The sequence below is a fragment of the Equus caballus genome, chromosome 11 (assembly GCF_041296265.1).
Source record: "Equus caballus isolate H_3958 breed thoroughbred chromosome 11, TB-T2T, whole genome shotgun sequence".
NCBI lineage: Eukaryota > Metazoa > Chordata > Mammalia > Perissodactyla > Equidae > Equus > Equus caballus.
In genome coordinates this window covers 60654615-60675158 of record NC_091694.1, presented here as the reverse complement: position 1 = coordinate 60675158, position 20544 = coordinate 60654615, and the positions used below count along the sequence as shown (strand labels likewise).

Genomic DNA, 20544 nt, shown 5'->3' with positions numbered 1-20544 from the left:
CAGTTCCAGTCCTCCGTCCCGGGCACACAGGAGGCCTGTACTCCACACGCCCGCTTCCCAGCGCTAGGTGTGGCCCTGTGACTCGTGGGCCAGGGAAATGAGAGCAGAAGTGGTAGGTACCGCTTCCAGGAGCAAGAGCTACAGCGTGAACTCCATGTCTTTGCCTGGCAAACTCTAAGGCCTCATTTAAAAAAAAAAAAAAATTTTTTTGAGGAAGATTAGCCCTGAGCTAACATCTGCTGTCAATCCTCCTCTTTTAGCTGAGGAAGATTGGCCCTGAGCTCACATCCGTGCCCATCTTCCTCTGCTTTATATGTGGGACGCCTACCACAGCATGGCTTGACCAAGCCGTGCCGTGTCTGGACCTGGGAACCCCGGGCTGCCGAAGCAGAGTATGCGAACTTAACTGCCGAGCCACCGGGATGGCCCCCCTAAGGCCTCATTTTAAGGTGGTGGTGTCGTGAGACAGCAGGACATCTCTTAACCTTAGTCTCCTGAAGATCTGTGAGGAGAAAGACCCCTCCCATGAAGCCAAACCTTTGTGGTTTTAAGCCATTGAGATTTGGGGGCTGTTTGTTGCAGCAGCATAAAGATGACTGATTCAACGATAAAAGCAAATAGCAAGAGTGAAATATTCTCCTTTTTTTTTTTTTTTTTGAGAGCCTGGGTCACCGCGAGCATTCAGTTAAGTGCTGGCTCTTATTGCAATACCAATTCCTATGTCTTAGGTGGTTTTTTCTCAAAAGCAGACCCTGAGACAAAGATTTGAATGCAAGAAGTTTCTTGGGAAAGTGATTCTGAGAAGCACAGATAGAGGAGTGGGAAAGGCAGATGGGGAAGGAGAAGCGGCCCAATCGTGGGGTGCAGGGATGAGCCGGTTACTGCTCTGGGCAGCTGGGTTCAGTCCTGCTGGGCACCTCTGGGAGACTGTGTTCATCATGCTTCCGATTGTCCCACCCGGAGGGCCGGGAAGCGGGGGTTTGCTCATCAGTTCCCATCACGGTGGCTCCCAGGGGCGTCAGCTGCCTCGCCTTCTGGTTTTCCCTGTGCACACGTTCTCGGGCCAGAGGAAGTCCTCAGGCAGAGGCCCCGGGCCTGTAACGAGGAGCTGTTGGTGAGCACCTGAGAGGGATGTGGGGGACACTGTCCTTCACAGATGAGGAAGTGGGCTCTCAGGAGTTGCTGAGTGGCAGAGCCAGGCTTGGCCCCCGCCCATCTGACTTCCTGGCCAGATTCTGAATTGTGATGCTCTTGGTGGGAAAAGTGCAAAACACCAGAGCAGGACCTCCTGTCCTGGGTCTGAGCTCTTGGTGGGAAGGGACTGTGTCTTATCTGCTGTGACCAGCGGCTCTGCATCTGTGGAAATGCCCCGCAGGGTGCAGCCGAGGCCCAGGTGTGCTCTGGCTGGGCAGCTTCCATGGCTGCTGGACGCTGGTCCTGGGCTTTGACGTGGGGAGCCGGCCGAGGCCTAGCTCCTCTCCCAGTGCCTGCACTGAAGGCGCAGAGGGGCTGCCAGGGGGTATCCCAGCCACCCGGTCTGCCCTGCGCTTCCTGCTGCCTCCCTGGGCCGGGAAGCAGGGGGACTTCAGAGCGGCGGCAGCACTGGGTGGGGTGGGTGAAGAGCAGGTTCTCACATTCAGCACCATGTGGCCCTGTTTTGGCTCTTAGGAAACTGAAGAAGAAACTTGCCCTGTGCATTGTGGGCCACACATGACGGATGCTGGACTTTGGGGGAGCGTGGGCCAGAAAGAGCCCTGGATCAGGTGTGAGGCAACTTCTAATCCTGGCTCTGCCTTCTTCAGCTGTGTGACCCAATGTCTGTGTGTGGAATTGGATGCAGCAGAACCACCCAGATCCCAATCAGAACAGGGATTATTGAGAAGGAAGAGGAGGGGATGGAAGCTGAGATGAACTCTGAGTGCTGAATTTTAAGAGAGATCACAACAAATGGAAAAGAGTGATAGTGGTGTTAGAAATGCTTTTGGCTGCAAGTAACAGAAAATGCAGCCAACAGTGAATGCACAAGCAGAAGCTTGGGGCTCCACAGTGGCTGGTGGTGATCAACCTGCCCAGTGATGTCCCCAAGGCTCCATCTGTGCTCCGGCTTGCCCGCTCTCAGTATGCTCACTTTTCTTCTTTTAGCTGCACAATGGCCACCATAGCCCCAGGAATCATATCTGTATTCAAGGTGGAGAGACGGGGGACAGAGTGAACCTGAGGCTCCTTTCCTGCATCGTCTCTCTTACTGGGAGGCAGGAGCCTTTCCAGAAGCTCCTGAAGAGACAGGTCTTGGCCCAGCACTGGGTCATATGGCCACTCGTGCTTGCAGGTAGTTTGACCAACCGTCTTGGTTTGCCTGGGACTGTGGGAGATCCCGGGATGCGGACTTTTGGTGCACAGACCAGGAAAATCCTGGGCAGACCAGGTAAGCGGGTCACCCTAACTGGAAGGAAGGCTGGGAGAGTGAATTTGGGACTTCCCAGGCTCTCCTGTAGGAGGTTGCAAAGGGGGATGTGCTGGTGGTGGGTTTTGGGGTGGCCATCAGCAGTGTCCACCACAACCAATCAGGGTGGTGAAGGGGTTCAAAATTAAGACATATCAGGCATGGGCTGGAGGGCTTCCAGAAACTGATCCCAAGGTCCTACAAAGCTGAGTTCAGAGAGAGGGCATCAGGTTGACACAGGATGCTCAAGTGGACTGAAAGGGCGGAAGCGGGTCCAGAAACGCACACACACAGGTTCCCGAATGTACGGTAAAGTGCCGTGGGAAAAGGGTGGTCTCGGCAAAAAGTGGTGCTAAGCCAACTGGATATCCACGTGGAAGAGAGACACACCTTGACCCTGGCCTCACACCACACTCAAGAAACAGCTTCCAGATGGAGCGTGGATCTATACAGAAAGGTAAACAGTAAAGCTTTAAAAAGAAACCACTGGAAACGAATGTCCACACAGAAACGCGTACACGCATGTTCGTAGCGGCATTATTCACAGCAGCCAAAAGGTGGAAACCACCGAGTGTCCCTCCCAAGCTTGCTCCTCCCCCACCTCAGTAAACAGCAACGCAGTCCTTCCGCTTGTCCTCGCCCCGAATCCAGGAACCATCCGGTCTCCTCCCCGTCCCTCGATTCCAGTCCCCAGCTACAACGAGTCTACTTGCTCACAGCTCCCGACTCTGTCCGGCTTGCCGCTCCCGTGGCCGGCCGTGAGCCCAGGCCTCCAGCCTCTGCTCCTGCGCGTCCGCCCTTCCCCGGCAGTGATCCTCCTGAAGGTGCCGGCTCAGGTTCCCCTCACGGAAACTCTCCAGGGCCTGTCTACCGCCACCATGAGCTTCTCCGGGGAAGCCTTGCCCGCGTGGCCACCCCTGGCCTCTGCTGCCCGGTGCCAGGCCCGCCCCTCTTGCTCTCTAAGCAGCAGTCGGTCCTCTTGCTCCCGGCTTGGGCCCTTGCCTTCTTCCACTTGCAGCTCTATTCCTCTCTTCCCTTCTTCCAGTCCTGCACTGCCTCTAGCTCTCAGCTTCTAGGGAAGTCGTTTCTGACCTTCCCTCTCGGGGGAGTCAGCTCTCACCTGGGCCTTTGCAGCCCCCAGTGCTTCTGGGGGCTTTAGCATGGTGGTTACCTGCTCAGTCTTTGCCACTTAGGAGCTGTGTGACCTCGAGCAAGTTACCGAATGTCTCTGGGCCTCAGTTTCTTTGTTTCTTCATCTGTAAGTTAAGGTCAATAATGTTTGCCCTCCAGATCCGGCCTCCGCCCTTCTCTGCTCTGCTCTGCCCTGGCCCTGGACGCTGACCCTTCAGGCTGCATTTCAACAGGAGGTGCCATCAGAGAGCAGAGGGAGGGAGTGGTCACAGAGTCTCTTCCTGGCCCCCTCCTTGTCTGGGGCCAAGTGTCTCACTGAGGGGCAGCCGTGAGGGTGGTAACAGCTCCCGCCGTGGCTCCCTTGGGCACCTCTTGATTTCCCCTTAACTCTGTCTGAGGCACGGTCAATAGTCACTTTGTTAGTACGTCTCCTTGGAGCCAGGGGTGAATTCTGTTTCTACACCAGGGCTGTGGAGGGGATTGGAGGAGAGCGCTCCTGATGCCGCACTGCCGCACTGCCTTAGCGCCCCGCCGGCTCGCCTCGCTTCCGCTCTGAGGACTTTTCCTCAAGCACTGCGCCGTCACCTGGTTGCACGAGTGATGGTTTTTTTATCCATTTCTGCCGGCAGACTGGAGCTGAAATGCAGAGACCTTTCTCAGCTGTACCCCTAGCGCATGGCCGACAAGAGCATTTGACGAATTAGTGGTCCCGTTTGCCTGTGTGCAGGACTTTCATGGTGCCAGGAGGAGAGGCAGGAGTGCCCACAGGCCCCCTTGTGCAGTCGTTCAGGTTGTGCACTGCAAAGGTGCCTGGCCCAGTGAACAAGGGGAGCTGAAATCAGCCTGTGCTCTTCCCATCAAGCTGGGAGACAGAGGTGTTTTTCCTAATTTGCTCAAAGGGGCTGTGTGAATTAGTGGTTCCTTGGGTCTCTACTTCCAAACCTAGTGTTTGTTCATCTACACAGGAGGCTCCATCCTCCCTCCTGTGTTCTGTCCCCAGCCCCCTGGGCACCTCCCTTTTCATTAGCTCCTCTCGGTCTTCCAGGAAGCGAGCAGCTCCCCAAGGAGGTGTCCTGGCTTGAGAGAGGCCTGCAGAAACCAGCGGGGACAGGATCTCCGTGGGCAGGTCTCTGGCCCCCTACGCATGAGAGCCACCAATCTTCCAGCGGAATGAAGGAAGACAACAGCTAGTGAGCGGTCAGGCCCAGGAGAAACCAGTCATGGACGGCTGCAGAAATAAGAAGCCTGGCAGCAAAGAGGACTCAAAGTGGGCTAATAGGCAATGAGCACCAGAGAGCCCCCACTCCAGCCCCAAGCCCATTACACAGGACAGTTTTAACCAAATCCTGTCTTCAAGAGCTCTATCTAGAGTCTGCTTAATATAAATTGTTCTATATGGAGGAAAAAAACCGCAACAATCCAGAGAGTGTTCTCAGCGGGAGATTTTAATAAGTGGGTTGGAGAGGCAGCCGAGCTCGATTGAAATGCCTTGCGGGCAGAGGATGGAGGCGGCCAAGTTTCTGTTCAGCCTGTTCTGTTTCTCTCTGTTCCAGGGCCTCCACCTGCCCCCTCAATCTCTTTCATATTTGGAACCCGGAATGGCTCCACTGTGGGGTGACCTGCCTCTCGGCCTCTGCTCGGGACGCTCAGATCTTGAAAGGGACTGGAAGTGGGGCCTTCAGGGCCCAGGCCTGATTCCCCACAAGTGCGAGACCCTGGGGGGGGGGGGGTGCCCTGGCCTCAGGCTCCTCCATTCCCTCCCCACGCCCGTGAGGAGAGAGCACCGCCAACAAGGCCTCCCCTCTGGGCAGCCCCCCAGTGTCGCACCCCTGGCTGCACTCGGGAATCACTGGCCGAGCTCTCCCAGTGCTGAGGCCCAGGCCCCGCCCCAAGATTCTGGTCCGTTGGTCTGGAGTGGGGCCCAGTGTGGGAACTGTCCACTGAAATAAAGAGTCTGGGTGGAGGTTGATTAAAGGAGTTTATTTGATAATCAAGGTGAGGAACTTGAGTCCTAGGAAACACTCCAACAGAGCGTTCTGGGGAGCTGCTCCGAGGGCTGCAATCTGATGCAGTTTAAGCTTTTCACGAAGCAGCGTCCGTGCAGGAAAGGGCTTACACATCTAATAGTCATCTGCTTCAAAGAGAACAAGAACATTAGCTTTTTGTTCAAACAAGTTCAGTGGTGCTGCCGTTATGTACATGTGGAGGGGAGCAAGGACCAGGGTCGTCCGTTATTCCCTGAGTCTCTAAGAAATGCAGCTGGGAAACGTGAGAGCGAGGCGCCCTTTATCTCTCCTTGCAGATCCGTCCAGCTGGCGTCCTCGGTCGTGAGGTGTGGGTTGCAAGGTCATTCTAACACAGGCTAAGGGTGGCCTGCACGGCTGCTCCACAGCATAGATTTTTGTCCTGACTTTAAGCCTTTGCCACTTGCTTGCTAGACTCACCTGTTAGACCAGGGGCAGGGGCCCAGTTTTGTTCGTAGAACTGGAAAACTCCTCCTTCCACGTGTAGCCAAGGTTGAGGCCCACTGGTCCCAAGGCCCGTCCTACACCTGCTCTCTCGAGTGGTCAACTGCCCCTGCAGTCCTGGGAGACAGGGAGATGCACCTTCTTCGACCCCCAGAGCCTCGGTTGTCAGAGTGGGGTTCCCCAGACAGCAGCATCAACACCACCTGGGAATGCATTAGAAATGCAGGTTCTCAGGCTCAGCCCCAGAGCTCTGAAATCAGAAACTCTGGAGGTGGGGCCCAGCAATCTTTTTCATTTTTGAGGAAGATTGGCACTGAGCTAACTGCTGCTAATCCTCCTCTTTTGGCTGAGGAAGACTGACCCTGAGCTCACATCCGTGCCCGTCTTCCTCTACTTTATACGTGGGACGCCTAACACAGCATGGCCTGTCCAGCAGCACCATGTCCGCACCCGGGATCCGAACCAGAGAACCCCAGGCCACCGAAGCGGAATGTGCGCACTTAATCACTGCGCCACCGGGCCGGCCCCAGCAATCTGTATTTTAACAAGCTTTCCACGGGATTCTGATGTGCTGTCAAATTTGAGAATCCCTGCCCTGAATAATGATAGAATTAACATTGTAGTTCAGGGCTTTTCAAAGTCTAACGTGCACAAGACTCACCTGGGAATCATATTAAAATGTAAATCGCGATGCAGCCCTGGGGAGGCCACGATTCCGCGTTTCCCTCAAGGTCCCGGGGCTGCTGCTGGCCTGTGGGCCTACTCTTGGCAGCGAGGTTGTCGATGCCTCACTGAGTGCTTACTGTGTGACAGGCGCTGTGCTAAGGCCTTACTTATATCGTCTCATTTCATCTTCCCAGAAACCCTGAGGTAGTTCGTTAATTTATTAACATTTCCTTTTCTTAACAGCTCTGTTGAGAAATCATTCACATGCCATACAATTCATCCACTTAAAGTATACAATTCAATAGCTTTCTGTATGTTCAGAGTTGTGCGACCATCAGCACTATCAATTTTAGAACATTTTCATTCTCCTCAAAGGAAACCCTGCTCCTGTTAGCTGTCACCCTCCCTGGCTCCTCCTCCCCAGCCCCAGACAAGCTACCTTCCCTAAGATAGATTTGCCTGTTCTGGATGCATCACATAAAAGGGATCTGGCAATATGTGGCCTTTTGTGAAGGGCTTCTTTCACTCAGCGTCATGTTTTCGAGGTTCGTCAGGGGTGCAGCGTGTGTCAGAACTTCACTCCTTCTGTGGCTGAGTAATATTCTATTGTTGGGTAGACCACGTTTTGTTGATCCGTTCATTTGTTGATGGACACTTGGGTTGTTTCCAGTTTTTGAACATTATGGTTAGGGCTGCCGTGAACACTCGCGTACAAGTATTTCCACTTTCCAGGTGAGGACACTGAGGCTGAGAGGCCAAGCAGCCTGGACAGGGCCACCAACCACTCCAGCTTGCTTTCTGCCCCCTGGCCGCCATCAGAGACCCAGGGGGCAGCAAGGAGAATGGGGACCCGCTTGTCTCGGGAGAGGGAGCAATGGCCTTGGAGTCAGGTCTCCTGGACCTGTCTTGGCTTGACTCCTTCCTGAGGACCTTGGGCAACTCAGGGGAGTCTGAGCCTCAGTTTCCCCAGGAAGGAATGATGAGTCTATTGGGAGCTGGGTATGGAGGAGGGGATGGGGATGGGAAGAAGATTCTCGTGTGGGGGAGGCACTTGGCAAATGTGGGCAGGGAGGGTGTTGCTAGATCAGGGGCCAGAGGGGCTGAGAGCACTAGTTGGGGCCCTCATTGTGGGGTCAAGGGGAGAGAGAGAGAGACGGGGAGGTGGGGAGAGGCCGTGCTCCTGGCTGGGAGGGGTGGGCCGGGCAGGCTGCCTGCTAGTCAGGGCGCTGAAGCTTTTAACTTCCTCCCACAGCCATTTGCCCAGCCCCTGGGGTAACTGCCGTCATTTCAGGCTGGTAATGCCAGGCGGATCAGGAGGGAAAGGCTCCCTCGGGTTCAGCAGGAACAGTAGGAACAGTTATGAATGTCAGTGGCTGATGGCTTGTCAAGAGCCCAAGCATGAAGGCGCCCGCTCCCTGCTGCCTGCTCTGGGGTGGGCTGGGCCAGGCCCCGGGAGCCGCGTGGGCTACTGCACACCCCATACCTCACACACCACTCCTCAACCCCCTTCAGGTCATCTCAGCTCGGGGTTCAGACAGGATGGGTTCAGAACCTGCTTCTACTGCTCAGCATATGCTCTTGGGCAAGCAAGTACCTTAACCTCTCTGACCTCATCTGTAAAATGGGCACAATAGCAACACACACTCTACAGGGTCTCTGTGAGTGTTTGCCACCGTCAGGCCCTACTTAATCCTTCCACTACGAGGGAGATGCTTCTATATCCCCGTTTCTCAGAAGAGAAGACTGATGTTCAGCGAGGTGAGGCCCCATTCTGGGCCTCAGTTTCCCCATCTGCAGAACACGGAGATTAAGTAAGAAGAGGAGGCCTCAGTCTCTGTCCCGATGATGGGGGTGGAGGGGCAGGAATGAAGCAGGGCAGGGGAGGCGGCGGAGTGAGGCTGAAGGAAGGCTTTTCCAAAGTCAGCTGTTCTGCTTCCAGCTTGAAGCTGATGCTGCTGGAAGCCCGGGGGGAGCCAGCTGTCTGGGGTCCCATGCCAGGTGACCGGGAGAGAAGGCTCATGGCAGCTGGGAGACCAGGCTGGAGTTGCAGCTTCTGCCCCACCCTGGGAGCCCAGAGGCTGAGACCCAGCCTCCTCAGGGTGAGGAGCTGTTCCGGGAGCGATGGCTCGCTGTCGTGGGTGAGGCTGGCCATGCTCTGCCCAGAACTCGTGTCAGGCACGTGCGAAGGTGTGGCGATGCCAGCACAGCCTAACTGCCCTCAGCCGCTGACAGATGCCGGGCCCGAGGAGGCCACGTTTCCAAGGGGAGAGACGGATGGAGAGGAAGAGTGAGATGGGGACAGCGATGGCTCTGCCAGGAGTATTTTCCTCCCACCAGAAAAGCCTGTGGGGTCCCTCCTCAGGCCTCTGCCCCACTCGGGGAAGTGAAGTCAGTCCCACCTGGAGCCCTAGGGCTGGTGATGGGTGGGTGAGAGGAAATGTTGGGGACCCAACGAGGAGACCAGACACAGGTCGCCGTCCCTTCCCTCTTCCTAGCACTTTAACATTTTCAAACACAAAAAGCTGAAAGAACTTCAGAACCGTCTGCTTACCGGCCACCACAACTGCTGACACGGTACTGCCCTTGCTGGGGTGCACACAGATGCCGCTCTCCCGCCCCCGACCCGCACGTCTTGTTTTTTGATGTATTTCGAAGGAAGTTGCTGTCAGGATTCGCTCCAAGGCACTGCAGCATGCACGTCATTAACTGAGGGCAAGATCTGCCAGCAGGTTTTTTTTTAAGGTAAGATTCACATGCAGTGAAATGGACAAGTTTTAAGGGTAGCAATCAATGAGTCTTGAGAAATGCACACACTCGTGGAGCTCAGTTGCCTTCGAGACGTGGAGCATAACCATCGCCCCGGAAAGAGAACCCTCGCTCTTTCATCATTTCCATCCCCTGAGAAAACAGCCACCCTTCTGATCTTCCCAACATCGCTTAGATTTGTCTGTTCTAGAACTTCATATAAATGGAGTCGTACAGTTCGTAAGTTCTTTTGGAGGGGGCTTCCTTCTTTTGCTGAACGTATTTATTTTGAGATCCATTCGTGTTGCGTGTGTTCGTAGGTCGTTCCTTTTATTGCTAAAAAATCTGCCACCGTGTGACACATCCCATTTGCTTACCATTCATCTGTTGATTCTTTGAGTTGTTCCAGACTGGGGCTACTATGAATGAAACATTGTGAACATTTGTGTCTGAGTCTCTGTGTGGACATGCCTTTGCATTTCTCTTGCATAAATACCTAGGAGTAGAATTACTGGTCTTCCTCCTTTTAAACGATCAAATAAGAGAAAGAAAGAGACAGAGAGAGACACTCAGAGAGACAGAGAGAGAAAGAAAGAAAAAGATTTAAAAAAAGGTCGGCAACCAGATTGCAGAAACCTTGCACAGTCTCCACCTCCTGGTCAGAGAAGCCCCCAGGACAGACTCTGCAGGTTGTGGAGGAAGGGTTGGCAATGAGACAGGTTTGGTTCAAATCCTGGCTCTACCGCTTGTAAACTGTGTGACCTTAGGCAAGTTCTTAACCTCTCTGAGCCTTAGTTCTTCCTCCGTTAACTGGGGACAATGGTGGCAGTCACTGTAGGGTTGTTGGGGAATTCCCTTATGAGAAGGGCTGTAAAATGCCCGGCCCAGGACCTGGACCACCATGGGTGCTGGCAGACATGAGCCTCTTCTCCCATCTATTTAATCCTACTTGTCTTTCAAAGTCCAATGTCTTCTAGGTGAAGCCTTTCCTGAAAATCTAGGTGAAAATAACAAGTGCAAGCACTGTTAGAATACTTACCCTGAACTGGCGTGACTGTCCGTGCTTTGCAAGTCTCAGCTTGTTTGGTTCTCCCAGGAACACTATAGAGCAGCTTGTTTATCATCATGCCCAGTTCATAGGCACAGAGAGATTCAGTGATTCGCCCAAAGTTACACAGCAAGTCAGTGGTGCAGCTAGGACTGGACGCACTCAGGCATGTTTCTATGGATTTGCTTATTCTGGACACTTCATATAAGTGGAATCATACAGTGCGTGGCCCTCTGTGTGCTGCTTTCACGCAGCAGCGTGTTTCCAGTTCCGTCCACATGGTGGCACGTGTTCGGAGTTCGCGCCTTCTTGTGGTTGGATGATGCTCCGTTGAACGGGTAGACCACACTTTCTTTATGTCCGCATCTGTCGGTGGGCATTTGGGTTGCTTCCGCCTTTTGGCTATTGTGAACAGTGCTGCTGTGAACATCTGTGTATGAGCTTTTCTTTGAACATCTGTTTTTGATTCTTTGGGGTATACACTCGGGAGTGGAACTGCCGGGCCGTGTGGTAACTCTGTGTTTAACTTCTTGAGGAACCACTGAACTCTGATCTGCCTCTGAACACTCTTGCAGCTGAAGACGTGGCTGATGAAGTGAAGAATGGTTTCCCAATGCTGTGGGCATCTTACCGAATGGGAACACAGTAAAACAACGTCACTAGACTTTCACAATCATCTTGCTACCCTGCCAGCTGCCCTTCCCACGCCGGCCTTCAGCTGGGAGCCAGCTGGGCCCTTTCCCAAGCCTCCCTCCCCTTCCACTCCTGACCTCCAGGGGACGTCTTCCTCCCGGTGGGGCGGTCCTCTGGGGCCGGACCCTGCAGGGCTTCCCTTCAGGGACAGGGTGGGGGTGTCAGCGCCCCGTCTGGCAGAGTCCTACATGCAGCCAGGCTGGGGTGTTTGGAAGTGAGCAAGGGGACTCCTGCGTCCGCAGGCCTCTCCCTTCTCTCCCACTCCAAGGGCATCAGGGGTCCCCTGACAGCTCCACACCGCCCCCACCTCCCTTCCACTGTCAGACCCAGGAATGCAGCCAAAGGCCAGTGGACTGCACACGGCAGAGCTGGAGGAGAGGAGGCTGGAGCCACCTCACACAGGGAGCCTGAGAGTTTAGTCGTTCGCTCAACAAATGCAGAATGCTTCCTGCGTGCAGGGGACTGCCGCGCGTGTCAGGGATACAGTGCTGAGCAAAACAGGGGAGACCCCTGTATCATTTTCAAGGCCTAGTGTGAAATAAAGCTGCAGGGCCTCTTGCTCAAAAGTTGTGAAGAGTTTCAAGACAGGGGCAGCAGAGGCCCTTCTGACTGCTCAGGTCACAGGCCCAAGAAGCCAGCCCTAGCCCTGCCCTCGGGGAGCTTGCATTCCTCGGCACCCAGTGGTAGGGGACAGGGGCATGAGCCCTGACTCAGGACGGCCGCAGGCTCTGGGGGCTCCAGCCGGGGATGGAAGCGAGATTGTGGGATGAGAAGAGACTTAGAAGATGTGGGTCCAGTTCCTGCTTTGGAGACAGAGAGCGGGCGGCTGGGAGCGGGGCTTGCAAGCTGCCCGGGCCAGGCGGGGCTGTGACTTCTTGCAGGAGCGCTGTCTGGAGTGGGGAGGTGCCGGCAGCAGTGCCCTCGCGCTGCCTGCTTCCGTCTGGAGGGAGTGCGAGCCATGCAGAGCGGGTCCACAGAGAGCCAGCTTGCTCCCTCCCGGCAGAGCCTACCCCTGAGTGGACATATTCTGGGAAGAAACCATAAGACCAGCACTGCCAGCAAAACGAGGACCAGACGATGATGCTCGTGCCCCTGGGTTCCACCAGCGGCCCCACAGTTTGCTTCACACTTAAATACAACTGCAAGAACTGACCCCACCCAGTGAGCGTCCTCTCAGCCACAAAAACGGGTTCCTCAGGCTCATGTCTTCTGTCTCTGGTTGGATTGTTTTCCTGAATTGAGGTAAAATACATACAACATAAGATGTGCCATTTTAACCACTTTATAGCGAATCTTCAGTGGCATTTAGGACACGCGCAATGTTGTGCAACCAGCACCTCTCGTTCCAAGACTTTTTCACTTCCCCGAAAGGAAACGCCGTGCCCGTTAGCAGTCCCCTCATCCTCGGCCCCGCCTCCCGGAAACCACCAGCCTGCTTTCCAGCCCCATGGATGCGCTCCTTTCGGACACTTCGTCCAGATGGAGCCCCCAGGGCCTGGCTGGGTTTCCAGTGACCCTGGCTTCCACTTGTTGAGCTCTGATGCTCCCGACTGGACTGCTGGGCATGCCTCCCAGTGCCACCCAGCTCCGTCCTCATGATGGTCCCAACGCAGGCACATCTCAGGAGGAGGAGACTGGGCATTGGAGAAGCCGCTTGGAGGCCGATGGCGGGATGGTGCTCACAGCCAGGTCTGCCCACTCCCCAGGACACTGCTCTCTTGTCAGAGCTCAATGAGGGTCAGAGGCTGGGGTGACCTGTGCGAAGCTGTATCACCTTCTTTGTCTATACAATGGGGCCGAGAATCCTCTCTCGGTGCTTCTTAGGGTCCTCATGGGGCCCAAGGCTCTGATAGATGTGCGGAAGCTTTGTGAGTGGGGGCCCCTATGTCCCGATGGTGTCGTCATGGAATACAAGGCCGCTGTCCGTGCCCAGGTCAAGGCCCTGCCAGAGCTGCATGGACAGATGAAGCCATTAATCCCTCAGGAAGGAGCCTCTGCTATGATGTGGAGGCCCATCTCCAGCCTAAGAGAGACTCAAGACGTGACTCCTGGAGAGAAGGGAGGGAACGAGGTGGGGGCAGGGCTCCCTCACCCTGGACGGGGCCCTCCCAGGAGCAGACGCCTTGGATTTTGGACAAGCTGCATGTACTATCTATTCAGCAATTAAGTATTTTAAAAACAAATCACAGACCACACAGAAACTTGTACACAAATGTTCATAGCAGCATTGTTCATAATAAAATAGCCAAAAGGTGGACAAAACCCAAATGTCCATCAGAGTATGAATGGATAAACACAATGTGGTCATCCGTACAATGGAATATCCTTAAAAAGGAGGGAAATTCTGACACATGCCACAAGAGGTATGACACTTGAGGACATTATGCCAAGTGAAAGAAGTCAGCCACAAAAACCCACTTACCGTAAGATCCCATTCATATGAAATGTCCAAAATCAGCAAATCCATAGAGACAGAAAGTAGATTAGCGGCTGCCGGGGCTGAGAGGAGGGGCCCGGGGCGTGATAGCTGAAGGGAGCAGGGTTTCTCTTTGAGGCTATGAAAATGTTCTAAAACTGACTGGTGCTGGTTGCAAAACTCTGTGAATATACTAAAAATTATTGAATTATACACTTTAAGTGGGTGAACTGTGCGGTGTGTGGATTCTATCTCAATACTGCTGTTTAGAAAATAAATCAAAGACTTGCTAAGGTCTCCATCTCGCCACCCACTTTTCTCCCGAGGGTGGGGTGGTTTGCAGCCGTCCCTTGCCCTCACTTATTTGCTCAGCACAGACCTTCTTGGATGCTGGATCCGTGGGGGAAGGCTCCCCGCCCCAGCACTGTGCCCTTGCACGGGGCCTGCACCAAGGCCACCACTGCCTGGCACAGGTGGCACAGGGTGGCCTCCCGCAGGCCTAGTGGCAGCGCCCCAAGATCCCTGTCCTGTGACCTGGCCAGATCAGAGCAAGGGTCTGCACTCGGAGGACTCTAACTCATCTTCGTGGCCCAAATAATACAAGCAGAACCACATGAGAGCTCAGGGGGTCTGACATCCCCTTTCACTGCGCCCATGGTCTCCCAGCCGGGCTGGGCAAGTGGGGCCTGCTGACTCCAGGAGCAAATGGTCTCGGGGGCTCCAGATGGCCTCCTGCTCCCTCCACAGCCCCATCTTCACCTCCTGCTCTGAGCAGGCTTCAGTTTAGGGTTACCTAGGAGCTGATAGTGAGCCCACAGCCCAGGTGTAAGGGGCCCTGAGGCCCTCCCCCGCTGCCCTCATTTAAAGAATTACCTCTCCTTAGGGCCATTTGCATTTTAATAGGGAGCCCAATGGGGTACACTCAAAGGGTAGAGTTTTGGCATCTGACCAGGTGGGTGAGTGTGCAGGTTCGTCCGCACAGGCTGTGGGCCAGCAACGGAAGGCGCGAGCTGAAGAGACTTCTCCCCAGTGAACACTCTGGTTTGCTCAGGAGGCTGGGAGATGCGCGAAAGCCTCCGCTGATCGCCTCAAGTACTGCGCTCACTGCCCAAAGCTCAGCCCAAGGGAGCTTTTGTTCTCAAGGCTCAGGGAGCTGGAGGAGAGGAACGCTGCCTGCTCCTCAGGGATCTTGGCCAAGAGCCTCGGGGGAGGCCCGGGCACAGAGAGGGTTTCTAGCCCAAGACGTCGTGACGGGCGGAGGGGCGGCTGGCACAGGTGTCAAAGCCCCAGCAGGGTGAGGGGGGCAGCAGCGAGCTGGGACGTGGTTCCCTCCAGGAGGCTGAATAAGTAAAGTGGGAGGGTCCTGGGAGCCAGGGGGCTCACTGAGGAGAGTTGCAATAGGGAAAGGGCGAAAACTAGATGACCCCTGAGGTGCTGGTTTGCGAAAGGCGGCAGAACACACCACCCCAAGGAAGCCACTTCGGCAGAAGGACTATTTTGAGCTCAAGGCAGTTAAGAAGAAGGCAATACAAAAAAAGGCTCTCTGCCCTCCCCCTCTTTGCTGGAAAGCAGGACAGTCTGTAAAGGCATCCCCTCCCCTCCCCACCAGGAAGGACAGAAGTTAATCACCAGAGACAACTCCAGACCCTTAGCAGCCCAGAGACGAGATGGCGCCGGGGGACCCTCCAGACCAGACTTGACTAACCAGGCCCTCATCTCGCATGAGCTCCCTGCGTGTTTACTTTCCCACAATTCCTGCCCTAGAAGTCCAAAGTCCTTTTCCTCTGTCTTGTCATTTCTCTGAAAATCTCTTGTTCTTTTGTTAAGATGCCGTATGAACCCAAGTCCTCCCCATCCCTGTGCGTTCCTCATCACGGGATGCTCCATGTGTATGCTGGGTGCACCTGCTAATAAGCTCCTGTTTGCTTTTCTCGTGCTAATCTGTCTCTCGTGAGTCTAATTTACAAGGCCCCAGCTGGAAAACCTGGGAGGGGAGAGGGGGACAGAAGTTAAATTTTTCCGCCCCTACACTTGGAATTGGAGGCCTCCATTTAAACTCATGGTTTTCAATATACACATGTGATATAAGAATATAGGCATATAGCTCTGCCCACTGAGAGGGCCCAGGACAGCGCCACCCCAAGAGCAGTGAACATGCCCACTGCCCAGATCTTAATTTCTAATACCAGACTCTTTCAAGAAATGACTAAAGCCAGCGCTGGGGCAGGGAAGGCACAAAAAGATCCTGGAAACTTATAACTGAGTAGTGCTCCAAATATGATGGAGATCTGTCAAAAAATACAGCCAGCATCTTGAAAGGGGCTCTCACTGGCCCAAATCAGGGATCACGTAAGCATCAAAATAAACAGCCATGATAACATTATAACCCACGGAATGAACAGGAAACCATAAGTCCTTGTCGATATAAGTAAATGAAATAATACATGGAAAGTTTGATGAGCAATGGAATAGTCACATCATCTCAAAGTACCTGTCCACAAAAATACTTATTAAAGAGCCTGGAAGATGCCATCTTCATCAAATGCTCTCCTTGGGTACCACCGCCCCGCGGTGGGGAACACTGCTGTACGTGTGGCAACCATCAGTCAGGGAGCCCCCGGTCTTAGAGACACGATGGAGTGTAAGCATCCTGGGGAGCACCTCTTGAGTTTCCTGGCTGGGCTGGCAAGGTGGGGGTGGGGATACTCCAGGCAGAAGGCTTTACAAGCCTGTGGGCACAAGTTGCCGTGTGTCTGGGAAGCCGCGGGGGCTGGAGCAGGGGGAAGCAGAGTGCGGCTGCTGCGAAGCTTCTGTAGGAGTCAGAATTCAGTCTCGGGGTTTCTGTGTCACCACGCATTTTCCTACTAAGTCAAGCAGTTCATGGTGGCCAGGAAGCTGGGTCTGGACCCTGGTCCACTGTGTGACCTTGGGGAAGCCACCCGCACTCTCTGAGCTTCAGCTTCCTTGTCCGTGACAGAGAGGCTGGACTGGACAATGTGTGGATATGTTTTCAGCTCCTTTGGCTAAACGCCAAGGAGCCCCGTTGCTGGACTTCACGGTAAGAGCGTGTTTAGCTTTATAAGAAACTACTGAAACGTGTTCCCGAGCGGCTGCCCCGTCCCGCATCCCCCCAGCAGGGAGTGAGCGCTCCCGTTGCTCCACCTCCTCACCAGCATTTGGTGTCGTCAGCGTTCCGGATTTGGGCCATTCTAGTAGGTATTGTTTTAATTTGCACTTCCCTGAGCACGTATGATGTGGCACATCTTTCCACAGGCTTACTTGCTATCTGCACGTCTTCTTTGGTGAGGTGTCTATTAAGGTCTTTGGCCCATTTTTAACCAGTTTGTTTTCTTCTTGTTGAGTTTTAAGAGTCCTTACGTATCTGGATGACAGTGTGCCATGTTCCGAATGTCTGTCCCCCCCTGAAATTCACACATTGAAATCCCAGCTTCCAGAGGTGATGGTGTTAGGAGGGGGTCCTTTGGGAGGTGATGAGGTCATGAGGGTGTGGCCCTCAGGAATGAGATTAGTGCCCTTACGAAAGAGACCCCAGAGAGCTCCCTGCCCCTTCCACCCAGTGAGGACCCGGTCTGTGGTATTTCCTTATAGCAGCCCAAACGCACTGAGAGAAAGGCCTTTGTCAGATGTGTTTTTTGCAAATATTTTCTCCCAGTTTGTGGCCGGTCTGCTCATTCTCTTGACATTGTCTTTCCAAGGGAGCAGAGTTTTTAATTTTAATGAAATCCAGCTTATCAATTCCTTCTTTCATGGTCTTGCCTTTGGTGTTGTACCTAAAAAGTCACTGCCATGTCCAAGGTCATCTAGGTTTTCTCTTGTATTATCTTCCAGGAATTTTATAGTTTTTTGTTTTACAGTTAGGTCTGGGATCCATTCTGAGGTCATTTTTGTGAAAGGTGTATGGTCTGTCTCTAGGTTCACTTTTCACATGTGGACGTCCCATTGTTACAGCACCATTTATTGAAGAGACCATCTTTGCTCCGCCATATTGCCTTTGCTCCTTTGTCAAAGATCAGCCAACTACAGTCACGTGTCACTTAACAACGTGGATGCTTTCTGAGAAATGCGTCATTAGGCGATTTTGTCGTTGTTCAAACGTCATAGCGAACACCCGTATGGGACCACTGTCGTATATGTGGTCCATTGCTGACTGAAGTGTTGTTATGCGGCCCGCGGCTGTATATTTATGTGGGTCTGTTTCTGGTCTCTGTTCTTCCAATTATTGTTTTAAGCCACTAAGTTTTGGGACACTTTGTTCCACAGCAGTAGATAATCGGGAGACTGACGGTTCCACCCCTCCATGTCCTCACACCCCCTCCTGAGAGCAGCTTCCGGGTCTGCTGCTCCAGCCGGCCCTCGCTCTGCTCTGCCGTCGGGGGAAACCCAAACCAGGACAAGCGGGACAGTGAGAATTCAGGGACACTCATGCCCACTGAGCCCAGGGCGGCTGTGAACACGGCGAGACTGGAGGCACGTCATCAGCTTGGGGAGGTCCTCAAAACCCAGCGTGAAATGGAAAACAGGGAGCCACAGAAGGCTGAACCCAGTGGGAAACTCTTTGCAGGTGTTTAGGAGCACACCCAGCGCTGAGGGAGCACGCCGACACCCAAGGGAGCGCGCCGACCCCAGCATGCGGCCAGGTGCCACCAGACGGCGTGACAGCAGCCCCTCCGGGCCCGGCGGGGCTGCCCCGTGGGTCATTTCTGTATGAAAAAGGGCAGCAAATACGAAGATGGAGCGCGCTGGTGAGTAACAGGCGTTCATCGTATCATTCTCTATTCTTGGCTGCATGTTTGCTGTATTTAATAATAAAAAAAGCGAGTGATGTAAGGACAAAGGGGACCAGCGGTTCGGCCACCCTTTCAGCCCCGCTTTGGCCTTCCAGAGAGAGGCCCGGCCGCCGCCACCCCTTGTGGTCGGAAGCACAAGCCATCCCGTTTCTTCAAACAGCCTGCCTCCCTTCGCCCAAGGCGCAGGGTTCCGCTCCGGGCCCCCTTCCAGGCTCAGGGCAGTAGCCAGGAGGGCCCAGGGCCTGAGTCTATCCCCCAGAAGTGCTCCTAAGGCCTCACCCAAAACTCAGGCGGGGGCCTCCCGGTGATTCTCACGGCCGCCGCGGCCCCTTGTCCCAGGAGCGCCCCTCAGTAGGCACAGTGGCCACCCCCTCAGGGCTGTAGTGATGGTGACAATAGCAGCTGTGTGTCTGCAGCTGGCGTTCAGTGTCGCGCTGTTCTCCAAACCGCCTGACATTTCTCAGGCCTGAGCTGGTGGAAGCTTTTGGGGCGGCAGGGGCTTGACGTCCCACTTACTCATTTTCCAGAAGGAACAGAGGTTCTGAGAGGATATGTGAAGCCCCCACCTGCCCCAAGGTCACACTGCACTTCTGCGGGGGAGACAGAACCCAGTGCGGCTCAGAGGGACGTCCCCCTGCCCCTGCCCCCACACCCCACTCAGCAGAGCGAGGCGGGCTTTAGGTAGGGGACGAGTTCTGCTGGCCACTGTGTGGACCAGTAGTGTTTTTTCTGCCCAGGCTCTGGTATCAGCACCACCTATCTACCCGCTTCTTTCAGGGAATGTCTCTCTTGTCACTCCATGTGGTTCCAGGGAGGCTGCCAGGCACAGCTCACGGCCTCTCCTGCTGCAGAGGTGAGCAGCTGTCAAAACGGGAACATAAGACACATTTCCAAAAAAGCACATTAGAAGTTATAAATCCAGGCTACGATTAGAAGCAGAAAAAATCTGAGTGTCACAGTGGACCACAAGATAAATTCAAGGCAGCAAGATAATGTTACCTTTAAGAAAAAGAGGCAAGCAGGGTGCGAATTGGGAACATAATGTTTGGGGACAGGCAAAGCTATTCCTATTGCTCATTCCCCACGGCTTTGGGAGGGGAAGACTCATTGTGAAGAACACGGCAAATGCCTGAGCATCTGAAGTGAGGACCTAGAGAAACTGGTAGGAGGTCAAAGGCTTGTGACCAGGAGCAGAGAAAACCAGGACCTCTGCCCAGCCTGGACTTGCACAACCCTGAGAGGAGACACCCCCTTGCCCACCCAGGCCCGGCCCGACACCCTCGCCTTTAGCACACTCCCCTTAAGTTAGAATCAGACCTACATAGATCGGACCATCGCTATGTACACTTTAAATATCTTTCCTTTGTATTTGTCAATTATACGTCAATAAAGCTGGAAGAGAAATTGGAATCAGAGCTGCAGATGTCTGCCCACCAGATCCTGGGGCTGAGGCCGTGTCTCATCTACCGTTCCTCACCTATCTTTGGATGGGAAAATGGAGACCCAGAAAGATCCACCAACTGGCCCACAGGTCACACAGCTGGTTAGGGGCTCCGGGCACTTGGACCTGGGCAGTTGTGCGGGAGGCTGCGTCCTCCACCACTGCTCTGCCCTGCCATCCCAATGCGCCCTCTCCACTCTGCCCGCTACTCTTCAGGTCCTCCACCTGCAGGCTCTGGGTCGTGGGGTTGCTAACACCCACTGGCTTCCCTGCTCGCACCCCTGCCCTGTCCTGACAGCCTGCTCTAAGTCCAGAAGCAGAGGGGTCCCCTCCTCTGCACCGAGTCCCAGGGCTCCCTCTTGTCTGTCTACGGCCAGAGTCCTCACACTGGCATAAGGGCCGAGGCACCTGGCCCCCGTCTCCCCTCTGGCCTGGCTGCCTGCCTGTTTTCCCTGCTCACTTCACCACAGCCATGGTGCTCACGGTCCTGCCCCAGCCTCTGCATTGGCTGTTCCTTCATCTGCAATGCTTTTCCATCAGACGTCCACAGAGCTGGCTCCCTTACCTCCTTCGGGATTTGTTTTGATGTTACCTTCTCAGCGAGCCTTCCCTGACCGCACTGCCGGGGGTACCCAGGCACGTCCTCTGAGGCAGGGAGAGAGGCGGTCAGCATAGGGCCTGCCAT

The 20544-nt window shown here is 54.4% G+C and overlaps 1 protein-coding gene and 1 long non-coding RNA gene across 5 annotated transcripts in view; one reads left to right on the top strand and one right to left on the bottom strand.

Annotated features, from left to right (window-relative positions):
- The window catches only part of NT5M (5',3'-nucleotidase, mitochondrial), a 72864-nt gene extending 54491 nt beyond the window's left edge, over positions 1-18373 (top strand). Inside the window, exon 4 of one of the 2 annotated variants that reach the window (XM_070228346.1) lies at positions 18193-18373. In XM_070228346.1, coding sequence (XP_070084447.1) covers positions 18193-18339 — 147 coding nt within the window. In that variant the 3' untranslated portion in view covers positions 18340-18373. The remainder of the gene's footprint in view (positions 1-18192) is intronic. The other variant, XM_070228347.1, reaches the window with a different exon arrangement.
- Positions 5540-19036, bottom strand: LOC138916338 (uncharacterized). Of its 3 annotated transcripts, none has more exons than XR_011423536.1 (3): positions 13617-19036; positions 10493-13145; positions 5540-6245 (listed from the first exon to the last, which is right to left on the bottom strand). It is a non-coding gene; the product is annotated as an uncharacterized lncRNA (long non-coding RNA). The 3 variants fall into 3 exon arrangements; XR_011423535.1 differs by having other exon boundaries at positions 10493-13803; positions 14484-19036; XR_011423534.1 differs by having other exon boundaries at positions 10493-19036.
- Between the last annotated feature and the right edge of the window lie 1508 nt (positions 19037-20544).